Source organism: Glycine soja, chromosome 3, assembly GCF_004193775.1.
Source record: "Glycine soja cultivar W05 chromosome 3, ASM419377v2, whole genome shotgun sequence".
Classification (NCBI taxonomy): Eukaryota; Viridiplantae; Streptophyta; class Magnoliopsida; order Fabales; family Fabaceae; genus Glycine; species Glycine soja.
Genome location: NC_041004.1, coordinates 34,981,159 through 34,994,030, shown reverse-complemented (window position 1 = coordinate 34,994,030; position 12,872 = coordinate 34,981,159). Strand labels below are relative to the sequence as shown.

Genomic DNA, 12,872 nt, shown 5'->3' with positions numbered 1-12,872 from the left:
ATAAATATTTAATATTTTATGGAGTAGGAACGTAATAGGAAAGTTAAAGAAAAAGGAAAGTCAATCAAAATGAAGAATATAAAAGGGCACATGACTCACACCTAAATTGTAATTAAAGTCCTTGATAATAGAAATAGAAGTTATCGAGCAGTAATGTGTAATCAAAGTCTAATAGTTTTAAAAAAAAATTAATTGTATCCAAAAAATTAATAGTATCCAAAAAATAATATATATATATATATATATATATATATATATATATATATATATATATATGCCGGTCTATGAGACTTAATAAGTTTAAGATTGGTCTCACACCCTTTTTATTAATAAATCACTTGATGGAGTAATTAATTAGGATTATTTTAAACACAAACAGACCATACATTTCTACCTTCTTTTTTAAACATTTAATAATAATGTTTTTTTACAGCACATGAAATAATAATGTTAGACACATAACAGCAAATAAAATATAAAAACTCATAATCAATATTTTTTCACAATAAAGTTTATACGTAAATTTGTGGTCATGATCATCTACATATATTCAGAACAAAAATATAAATTAAATAGTTTTGCACATTGATAATGCTTATTTAAACATATCACCTACTTCCCGTCATAGTTGGTACATTTTCGAAGGTAAGTAATATGTTTCTGCAAACAAGAAAAATAAATTGGTATTTAAGGAAACAGAAGAAGGACAAACAAGAGACTAATTCAAGCACAAAAAACTTGTGATAAGAGAGCAAGTTAGGGCACATAAATGCTACCCCTCTCCTATCAAAGAAAGAAATATATAATATCATACCGAAGCAATTTTTAATTAAAATTAGGGCGGCCACTCAATTTGGTGAAGACATTAGTTTAAGATCTTAATATTTTGGTTGTGGTTAAATTTTTTATTGAACCAGTACTAAATAAATAGTATTATTTTAATTTAAAATATAATATATTAACTAGTATTAAACAAAAAAATAACATAATGTTCTTAAAATCTAAACTCGACTTATAAATGTCATTATTCAAAACTTATAATATTAAAATAAAATATGAAACGAAATTAAATATATCCTAATATTTAAGTTGAACGGCATACAATAATATTCATTACTAATTATAGTTAGAAAATAAATAAATATAATTATCAAGCATTATAATATTGAGCTAGAGTTTCTTAATAATTACAATTATATGTTTTAACTTTCAATTAAGAAAAAGGAAAAATAAATTAATCAACAAATTGGTTCAAACGGGTTATATCTAGTTTAATTTATCCTATTTTATACTGATTTAACCAATTTTTCCCAATTAAACCTATCACACTCGCACCAGCACATGCGATCTAATTCCGACAGCAATGCATGCAAGAATTGGCGAATTGCTCAAAGGAGAGTCTTCAGATTTTTCTATTCGGTTTTTTGTTCATCATGTTGTGACTTTTGTAAGAATTACCGTACTCGTTACATCTTATCATCTTGTCGAAGAGATTGAAATGTTTTGTAAGACTTACAGGGCAATAACTGTAATTAGTTTACTACTCAGTGTCCTCCTAACTGTACATTGTACATACTAATTAAAAATATATTTATTATTAAATTTAATTTTAAAATTAAATTGTCTGAACAGATTTATGTTGCATGTGAATTGTTTTCTTCAGTACCATGAGTTGTGCCTTTTGACTTTTTGAGATTTTTTTTATTTCTTAAAAAATTATTTTTATTCATCAGGTAAAGTTTTTAAGTTAATTAAACTGAGTCGAGTAAAGATGTATAATTAAAAGTTTCATTATTTAAACATCATATATATATATATATATAGAGTGACGTTAGACATCACATAATCGACATCATTTTTAATATCATATGAATTATATATGCATGATAAAGTTAATGAACTTTATAATTACCTTAAAAATTCTGGCTAACGCAATTTCTGATTACTTTACCATGTAAAAGTGTTTACATTAGTTATAAACTCTTTCTATCGTACAAGTGTATTAAAATGATTTTTTTTTTCCCAGAAACTACTTCATAAGAAAGTTAAGAAAATTTAATAATGAATGATAAATAAATATTAATGAGTCTAATATTTATGTATTTATGATATAAAATATCATCATTCAAATTATGAGTTGTGATTAAATGTGTGTATAAATTTTTTACCTTAACATTGTATATGTTTTTTTTTTCTCTATATGAATTTGTATTTTTCAGTAATGCAAAAGAAGAAAGAAAAAAAAAAAACATTGGTACCTTGGCATAGCATTTTATAATGTTGTAACGGAATAAGAAACATTACGCGCGAAGAATTGGGAAATCCGTACGAGAACCCCCCAAAAGCTGTCAGCACTTTGGATTCCAAGGAGAAAGACAGAAAGAAAAGAGAGAGAGGGAAAGCGAAAACAAAAAAAACTTAGAAGAAGAGGGGGAGAGAGAAAGAGAAAAAAATAATAAGAAAAAGAAAAAAGCTTGAAAACTTTGAGGGATTGATTAGAAAAAGGGGACATGGAGATTCTCATCTTCCAATGATCCCTTCAACCCCACAAATTTTCCCGTTTGGATTTGGTGTCACAGCTTGATTCTCCATTGCTGCGATTCCAGCATCAACAGCAAAACCAAACTTCTCTTTCATTCTCTCTCTCTCTCTCTCTCTCTCTCTCTCTCTCTCTCTCTGTCTCTCTTTCTTCTCTCTTTCATCTGCATTGTCCCTTTTGCACTGCACAAGGAGGCTAATTGGAGGAACCCCAGAAGGAAATTTCGGATTTTTAAGAGGATTTCGTTTCTGGGTCGGGGCTTGAATTGGGTTTTATGGGTTTGGTGAAAGGGAGAAGAGAGTTTTGGTGACTCGAGAGGTGGTGTGGTGCTGCTGCCATGGTTGAGAATAGAAATCCGCAAATGGGGGATTCTCCTTCTGGCAATGCGGGTCACAGACAAAGAAGGCTCTATCAAGTTTGGAGGGGAGGCAACGTGAGATTTTGTCTCAACTTCTATTTTGTATTGGTTTTCATTTCTCAATATTGGATTTTTGATAATGATCATTTGATTGAATGTTTGGTCACAATTCAATCTTTGTTTGAATTCGCTGTATTTTTTTTTTTATCTGCAAATGTTAATTTGTTAGTTTTATTTGAAATGTCAGTTGGCGGATTTAAACCTTCAACCTTGCCTCCCCTTTCCTTCAATGTACTTCTTTGTCTTAGTTTCAATTATGTTTTGTTGAAAAAACTGTTTTTTATTTTGGGACCGCCCTTTTGTTGGCTTGTTAAGGATGTTTTTTCAACATGATGAATGTTGCTTTATGATTGAGGACTTCATGTGTACTGATTATTGCTTGCTAGAGGGGTTAATGGTAAATTGGCTTTTCTGGTAAATTACGAACAAAAATTAATGCTTGCGAATGTGAATGTAAATCCTTGATATTGTGAAGCTGTTGTGGTATTAGTGCCACTTCAATTGGAACACTTTTCTGATGGTCAATTTTTTCATTTCAATAGATAAATTTTCACATGGCAGTGGATTTTCTAAGTCTGTAAATGGCAACTGTCTGAAAGTTGTTACCTTGTTGTATTGGGTTGTAAATAAACATTAGAATTTAGGAGTGATTAGATCTTGAAGCAATAACAAGCATGTTGCTAATTCTTCTTTGTTTGACTTCTTTCAGAAGTTTTTCTGTGGTGGGAGGCTGGTTTTTGGTCCGGATGTAGCTTCACTGTTTCTTACAACATTCCTAATTGCTGGACCTGCAATTGCATTTTGTGTAAAGATATATCTTAAAATCAAGAAGACCGATGATCTTATTCATGATTACTGGTTTCCTGTATTGATTGTGGGTTTAGTTCTCACTGTTTTGGTAAATACCCTTGGCAGTTTATTCTTGGAGTGTTTACATTAACTAGTCTTCAACTTATGCATTCTTTCTATCATTTTCCCTTGTGTTTCATCTTTTTTCAGTTACAAAGTTGTTGGCCAATTTTTCAATATGAATAGTTATATACACATGAAGTTATCTAATGCATATGTAAGATATGATTAAAGTAATAGGCGGTAAGAAATTGTAGTATTGAATGTTATAAAAAGAAAAATATTTTTCAAAATTTACGGATTCAGTTATTTTCTGAATTGTAATGTTATTTAAGTAGTGTGTGTCTGCTTTATATAAAGAAAAAATGAATGTATTTCAAACTGTTTAGTTTTGACAAAATACCTAGCTTTTCCCCCAAACTGAAAATGCTCTTTTCAATGACGAAAGACCAACTTTCCTAAAAATTTAAGCCATTTGGTAAAAGCCCAAGAGTGTTTCATATCTAACGTGCCTCCTCATGCAAGAGCCCTTTGGAAATGCAACGTGGATTATATACATGCTCACTTGACGTGATACTGAAATTAAAATTTGATTATGGAGAATAAGGGCAACAATGAACAATCTCTTGATCACTCAGTCATAAAGGCTTTAATACCATTTTGAGATTATAAGGAAAGAAGGAAAAAAAAGAAAACAAAGAAGAGAGAAAAGAACACTCTGACTAATATTAATGTGTCAGCAAGTTAAGTAGAAAACATTTAAACAATATCCCAATACTCCTATTTATTTTTTCAAGGTCAAGTTTTGATATAGTTCCACTAGTACAAGCCCATAGCAATAATACCCATATCATGATAAGTCTCTGTAAATATAGTGACATTATTTCATTTTCATACTCATGATTGGTTGATTGTTAATCCCTTCTCATTTTATTCTTTCATCTTAGCATATGACGAATTCTTCTTTCTTATTTTGAAAATAAAGTTGATATGTTTGACAACTCATGTGCAGGATTTAGTGTTCCTCCTTTTGACTTCTGGGAGAGATCCTGGAATTGTCCCTAGAAACTCACGACCTCCTGAATTTGATGAGACATTTGATATACCTACCCCTTCCATGGAGTGGATTAATGGCACAACCCCTCATTTGAAACTACCTCGAACTAAAGATATTGTTGTTAATGGTCACATAGTGAAAGTAAAGTTCTGTAATACATGCTTGCTTTATCGTCCTCCTCGTACTTCTCATTGTTCTATATGCGACAATTGTGTCCAGAGATTTGATCATCACTGTCCCTGGGTTGGCCAGTGCATTGGAATAGTAAGTCCTCTATACTGTAACAAGTGAAGTTTAGAAACTTCCAATGAGATAATGTTACATGCTTTTATCCGACAATTTTTTTCTTATACTTCTTGGGAATTAATTCAAAAGAATTATAGAATAAACTTGAAAGTAGGCATTGTTGATCTTCTGAATCTATTTGATTACTACAAGTGACTGAAGTTAGTATGATGTGTCTTGAAGTGCAGTGATGAAGTTACTAGTTGGTTCCATACATATTTTTACTGCAATGTACAATTTCATTCTAAACACTCCAAACTTAGATCTAATCAATTGACACTTGAACCTCAAATAAATAAGAATGCTTAGATCAGTGTTTAGATCTAATCACAGAAGGCTGAAATTCCGCCATATAAACTTGCCATTGCGCCTTATGGCGTCATATAAACAAATTGCCTAGGGCGGTTGGCAAAAAATCTGCGACGCCATGGCACTATTTAACTACACTGGTTTTTCTTGCTCTGCATGAAAAATTGAGGACCTCTAGGCTCTGCGTGCTATTCCTTTTTCAAAAATTGTCTGATTAGAGTGATGATTACCTTGAACTGAGTGACACATTGCTCAAATACCTGTTCATAAAAAGCTTGAAAAGTAGTTTTGCATTTTTTTCTGGATTTGGGATTGAGGAAGTTCTACATTTGACATGTTACTTAATAATGGGATGTCCATGCTCCTCCTGTGGAAGATAATTTAATTTAGATTTATTGTCTAATGTTTCCATGATCATATGAACTCATAGCATCTTTTCCATGCAAACTACAAAATTTCATACAAGCTACTACTATGTGGCTGGAGCTTTCTTGACCAATCACATTTCCTTAGCAGAAGCTATGAGTAATCGAAGGTGCCGAAACTAGGAAATGTATCAGAGCTCTAAAATGCAATGCTTAATTATAGACGATAATATCTTTCCCAATACAACTGGATGCATAAGGAAATAAGCAGGAGAATGAGATTCTCCTGCATGTTCAGTGTTTTCATTGAATCATGTATACAGTTAGGCAGTAGTTTTTTTATACCATTTTGATTTTTAGTTGGTAAAGGATATGATTATCTCCTTTAGATTGGTCTTGCTGCATGCACCTCCCTCCCATCCTGTAAGGAGAGGATGGGAGAGAGGAGAATGTTCAGTTTAAATGTGTCTTCTTCTTAGAGATCCCTTTTCCTTGGTTCAATTGGTTAGAAACAGCAATATGAATCGTTTGTGTTTTCTAGTGCCCAAATGTTCTACTTCATTTCATTTCTTACAAGCATTTATTCTCTAACATACTGACATAATTGCAGCGAAACTATCGGTACTTCTTCATGTTTATTTCGACATCAACCATTTTGTGCATATATGTCTTCTCGTTCTCTTGTATCAATATTGCCCGCAGTGGTGTTTGGAGGACAATAACACATGATTATGTATCAGATTTTCTGATAGTATACTGCTTCATAGCTGTCTGGTTTGTTGGTGGCCTCACAGCTTTCCATTTCTATCTCATTTGTACAAATCAGGTGACTGTTTTACTTCAAAAAATGTAAAAAAGTTCTTAATCGTTTTTGATTCTTTATTTATTATGCTTTTGTCATTTTTCTTTCTTTGCTTCATCCTGTTGTATTGCTTACAATTTCACATGGATGAAATTACCAAGAAAACAAAATTATAATGTTTAAGATTAGTTTATTATTCAAGTGAGAGGTGCACAGATTCTAACGAGTGATTAACCATTATTTGGTAACCTTCATATAGTTGAAAGATAAAAAAATATGCTTCAATGGTTGCTAACATTTGAGCATCAAATGAGTAACACTAGCAGGAACATATAATTTAGCAGGATTTAGTGAAGGTAAACTGCTTGGTACAAAAAAGCTAGAAGTTTATGAATTTTAATCTGTGTAAGTGGCACACTGGTTTTGGTATAATAAAGTAGAAGTTTATTGGATATGATACTAGAAGTGGAAGAAATTGATAGAATAATTGAAATGATAAAAAGATTTATTATCTAAGAGGAGGGCAAATGGAGAAAAGGTGAGACGATAACAGAACACTAGGTGCTGTAGCTGAGTTTGAAATAGATATTTAACTTAAATGTGAATACATTTATCAAGTTCATCTTTAATTTTCCACTATTCAAGGAAAAAAATATTTTTTTGGCTTTGTGAGCTATGGACAATGAAGTATCATTGATGACATTGGGATATCTAGACTCTAGTTGACATCTATGGCAGCTGAATAAATCATACTAATAATTTGCATGAGTTAGGACAGCTTTTGTGTTATTTATCAAATTAAATAACATGATTGTGTAGCTTTTGTGTTGAACTTTGAAAATGACATATAATATAACTAGGAAATAGAAAGCAATTCAAGTTGAACTTTGAAAATGACATAATATAACTAGGAAATAGAAAGCAATTCAAGACATTATTTCCTGGCAACTTATTTTTATTATCTCCATTCTGAATTAGGTAGGTAAATAAATTTTGGCCTCCAAACTGCACACAATTTTTTTCTATAGTGATGCTCATTTCAGGCTTGAGGTTCTCTTCAGGTTTTTAATGCTTCCATCATGTTGAGTTTGGCCATTTTAATATAACCCCTTTTTCCCTGAGTGAATATTATAAATTTGATTTGTAGGGTACTCAAATTATTTTACTTATATTTTCATATTCAAGATAGTTTCTTTTTCTCTGTATTTTAAAGAGGATCTGCTGATTAGAGTTGATTTTAAATTTTTAATAAGAAGCTTACTGGGACACCTGTCTGTAATATGTATATCCTGTTCTTCAGTGACTTGTCCACATGACCATTATTTTTATAGATTGTTGTTTATTGGATGAAGATTATTTATGCTTCTTTGCTTTTGTCATCGTGCAGACAACTTACGAGAACTTCCGAAATCAATATGATAAGAAGGGGAACCCATTCAATAGGGGATCATGCAGAAATCTGAAAGAAACACTTTGTTCCAGTATTCCCCATTCGAAGAATAATTTCCGATCATTTGTTGTGGAGGATGAACAGATGATGGTTGGGTCTCTGACTCCAAATACTGGGGATGGAATTTTGACCCCAAAGGAGAAAATTGATCTTGAAATGGGATCTATGCGTGCAGAAGATGGTCGTAGGCCTGTTCCTGAACTTCTGCGAAATTTTGATTTTGATAATTTTGATAGTGACATGAAGTTTGCAGATGATGACGGGCAGCCTTCTTTTGATCCATTCTACAGTATTGAGGATGATGTAAAAGACTCGGCCCGAACATCCATTCAAACAGTTTTGAATTTCCAAAGCATAACTGAAGATGTAATGGAAGAGTCTGTGCAAAGCTCCCATGCTGGAGGAAAAGTCAGAGAATCTACACAAAGGCACTTTCCTGCTGATGGAACATATACAATTAAGGAAACTGATGACAGGAATCATTCACATTAAGCCACGATGCAACCTTTTGGTTTCTAATGCAAAGAGGTTGTCTTCTCACTCTTCATCCTTTTTTCTTCCCAAAAATTTTGGGTATTGGCTTGGACCTATAAAACCATACTCTGACTTAAGCCTCCATGGATCAAATGTTGCTTTAAGTTTGATCGTTATAAAAATTGCATATTCTGACTTAAGATGAAGTAAAATGCTTTTAAAACAATACTCAATACTAGTTAAAGTGTGTTTTCAAAACTGTGAATTTGTCCGTGAAACAATTGTAATGAAGTTGTTTCAGTTTAATCAGTGATCTCGAGTTGAAGTCTTGAGTATGCAACTGCATTAAGTACTTGAAGGAAGAGTGTTGTCACCTACAATAGTTCTACTCGACTCAAGCAGGGTTGTCTCCTATGAAGAATACTCGTGGTTTTGTACCAAGAAAAAAAATCTAACTAAAATTACCCACAAGTTAAATATGTTAGAATGTAATGCAATAAAGTGTGATATTTGTTTCATTATTATTAAGCTGATTCCTTCCTTGATTGGCCTTTATTTCAGGTTTGTTGATGGTCTTCTCTTTGATTGCTTGTGTGCCTTGAATTACACACTGAGGATAGTTTGGTTCCATAGTTGCAGCAATTTGTGGTTTGTAAGAAATTTCCAATTTGCTGACTCATGCAAGTTCATTGATGCTATTCATGCTGGAAATGGGGAGATTGACCCTACACTTCTCTCTAATTTTAGCATAAAAAGTGTGGCAAGTGTTTGTTGTAAGCTGTAAACGCCACTTGCATTCAAAATAATGCACAAAGATTTTCTGCCTAAGTTTATGGTAGGTGCTGTGCTAGGTGTGCATATCTCTTCCACTCGGTCCGTTGTTAAAGATCTCTAGGTTGGATGATTTTTTATTTACCACTAGAAATTTAGAATCTGTAAGTACTGTACTAAATTTATTTATTTACTTTGAAGAATGATCTTTTTCTTTCCTTAGGTCCTCGCTTGGTATGTTTCAATGCAATTGAAGAAACGAAGTTAAAATGATGTCATCCTAAAAAATTTGTTGAGGGAACGTACCACTTAATTAAAATTAATCTTTTTTTATGAATGGGAAAGAAAACAACGACAACAAAAATTAAATCATGATATGTTCTATTCCCATAATATCAGCTAACAGGAAGGTAGAAACAACAGGAGGACAATAGTGTCAAACTTTAAACCCATAATCCATCGTTGCTCCAAATTTGGCAAGCCAGTCAGCGCAAGAATTCCCTTCACAAAGAGAGTGAGCAAACACCAAATCCTAAGAATTATGAGAGAGAGAGAGAGAGAGAGAGATTTAATATCGGAGACAATAGGAGCATAAGGATGAGTATCATGCACTCCTTCATCAATCAACATAAGAGTAGTCTTAGAATCAGATTCACATACAACCGCCCTATACCATTCATTCAAAGCTAATTGTAAGCCCTTAGCAATGACTTGAAGCTCAGGGTTCAGATTAGTAGTAGTGCCACAACTACCAGAAAATCCAATAAGCCAAGCACCTTTGTGATTTCAGATCAGACCACCATAACCACTGTGCCTTGGAGTACCAAAAGAGCTGCCATCCACATTGATCTTCACTAAATTATCAAGAGGAGGAGATCATCTAACCAATCTAGGATCACAACTAGAAGGAGCCGATCACCCAATAACTTAGCAGAATCAATGAAAAGCCTTTTGACATTATTCAAGATTCTCTAAGAGTGTATTTGGATGGAGAAATTTAAAATTCTGAGAAATTTTAAATTCTAAGAATTTCAAATACTTCAATTGAAATTCTTTTATTTTCAACATTTTGTGTTTGGATAAAAAAAATTAAAATTATGAGGATGAAAAAAATGAATGAAAAAAAAGAGAAGATATGATTGGTATGCTAGTTATACGTGTTCCTCTATGCTCACACCCGATCGATATTTTAGGAGCTCAGACAGTGTTTCTTGAAGAAGACTATAAGAAGAGAATTTCAATTTATCACCTTTTAGAAGGAAATTGAAATTCCAGATTTTTAGTTATTTAAAATTCTGTTTTAAAATTTCAAAATTTTAAATTCTTCATAAAAAAACATCCAAACAATGAATTCTAAATTACAGAAATTCAAATTCTCTGATAAATTACTTTCCTCAGTTAAAATTCTCTATCCAAATGCACTCTAAGTTCCCCATTCTGTGTCATTAAACACCTCACCATTCCTAGCCTTCCAAAGGAACCAACTACAACAAATAAAGAGAGTACCATGATCATCAAGCGCATGATATTTAAACCAAAGTAAGGGATCATTACTTGCGGAGGTCGAAGCAAAGTTAAACTTCATAATCACCCATGTACTGTGAGCCTGAGAAAATCACACAGAACATGAAGAATAATCTCTTTCGTAACACAACATAAGTGACAAGATGCATCTTGAGTGATATGCCTATGAAATATGAAACAATTGGTAGGGAGGCAATTATGCATTATAAGCCATGCAAAATGTTTAAGATTCTCGGGTACCCTCAACTTCCAAATCCAAGACCAACTGTCAGAATTATCATTAGTCAGATTCAAACTGAAAGGGTCATCAAGTCGAGTGAGCCATGCATAGGCACACTTAGTAGAGTAAGATCCGAAAGCAGATGGATCCCAAATGTGAACATTCGAAACATTTGGATTAAGAAAAACACTTTGGATTTCAAGTTTCACATCCAAAGGAAATTGAGTATACAAGATATCAAAATTCCAACAACCATCCACATATATATCACTGACCATGAGTTGAGTGTCTTGGATTTGAATAAAAGGAACTGTATCGCATAATTGCCCCTTATGTAACCACTCTCATACCAAAGAGATATGCTACCTTTACAAACTCTATAGATATAACCATGCTTTAAATAATCAACAACTTTAATCAGTGATTGCCAAGTATAAGATGCACCTCTATAATTTGACTCACCAAGAATATAAGATGCACCCCTATAATTTGCCAAGTATCGCCCAATATTGTAAATATGTTGAAACTCCAACATCCCTCCAAACTTAAGAACCTTGGCTCTAGGAACATGCTTGGAAGGAAGAAACCTGGATTTGTGTACATTTATCTTCATCCCTAAAGCTAAATAGAAAGAATAAAGAACCTCTCTAACAAGGCGCACCTGGGAAGACTTTGCACTGGTGAAAAGAAATCATCTGCAAAGAAAAGGTGAAAGATAGTCAAACCATTCTCATAGATTTTAATAGAAAACCGTTGCTGATTTTCAACTTTAGATTGAATAAGAAGGGCAAGCTTCTACATACAAAGCATGAACAAATAAGGAGACAAAGGGTCCCCTTGACGAAGACCCTTAGTAGGAGAGAATCTATCAAGCTTTTCACTATTCCATTTCAACGCCAAATTAGAAGAAATGACACCACTCATAATCAAATTAATAGTGTGAGGAGGAAAACCAAAGTCAGAGAGGGTGACCCGTAGAAAATTCCAATACACGCTATCATGTGCTTTTTCAAAATCAATTTAGAACATTAGAAACCCAACCTTCCCTTTCTTTTTGTGCATAACATGGACAAGCTCTTAAGCAATCATAGCATTATTAGTGGTGCCTCTATTAGGAATGAAACTACCTTGCAAAGGGCCAATGAAATCATCCAAAAAATGACCTTATTCTCTTAACAAGAATCTTCAAGATGAGCTTTAGTAAGACATTACAAAGACTATTGGGTCTAAAGTCTCTCAAAGTTTTGGGATCATCCACCTTAGGAATAAGAACAATAAGAGTCTTAGTAGGTAATCATCAATAACTCCATAATGAAAAGCCTTAGCCACTAGCTCCCAGACGTCCTTGGAGATGATATGCCAATAGCTTCTAAAGAAAATCGGTTGAAAACCATCTAGACCAGGGGCCTTATAAGGGTCCATAGAGAAGAAAATATCTTTAATATATTTCATAAAGAATGGCTTCAAAAGCAAATCATATAACTCCTGTGTGATCTTAGGAATGCAATCCAGATGGAGACTATGAGGGTCACGATGAGAATTTGTTGGAAGAGTTGCTTAAAAAACCTATTAGCTTTTCTGCTTAAGACCTGGTCATTATAGCACATGACGCCATCAATGTTCAAACGAGTAACTTTATTACGATGTCTACGGATGACAGTTTGAGTATGGTAAAATTTAGTATTCTTGTTACTAAACTTTGTCTAGTTTTCTCTCGATTTTTGGAACCACAAAAGCTCCTTCTCCTCTAGAACCTTTGAAAATTGAGTCTAGAAATCCCTTTCTAATCGAATTAAATCACTAGAAGGA

The 12,872-nt window shown here is 33.0% G+C and overlaps 1 protein-coding gene across 1 annotated transcript; it reads left to right on the top strand.

The window, feature by feature from the left end:
- The first annotated feature begins 2,310 nt into the window (after positions 1-2,310).
- LOC114406574 (probable protein S-acyltransferase 4) lies at positions 2,311-9,537 on the top strand. Its single transcript, XM_028369318.1, has 6 exons — positions 2,311-2,972; positions 3,667-3,855; positions 4,819-5,127; positions 6,433-6,648; positions 8,012-8,602; positions 9,110-9,537. Exons 1-5 carry the CDS (start codon positions 2,877-2,879, stop codon positions 8,564-8,566), a joined length of 1,365 nt encoding a protein of 454 aa, XP_028225119.1. The 5' UTR covers positions 2,311-2,876; the 3' UTR covers positions 8,567-8,602; positions 9,110-9,537.
- Positions 9,538-12,872: the final 3,335 nt, after the last annotated feature.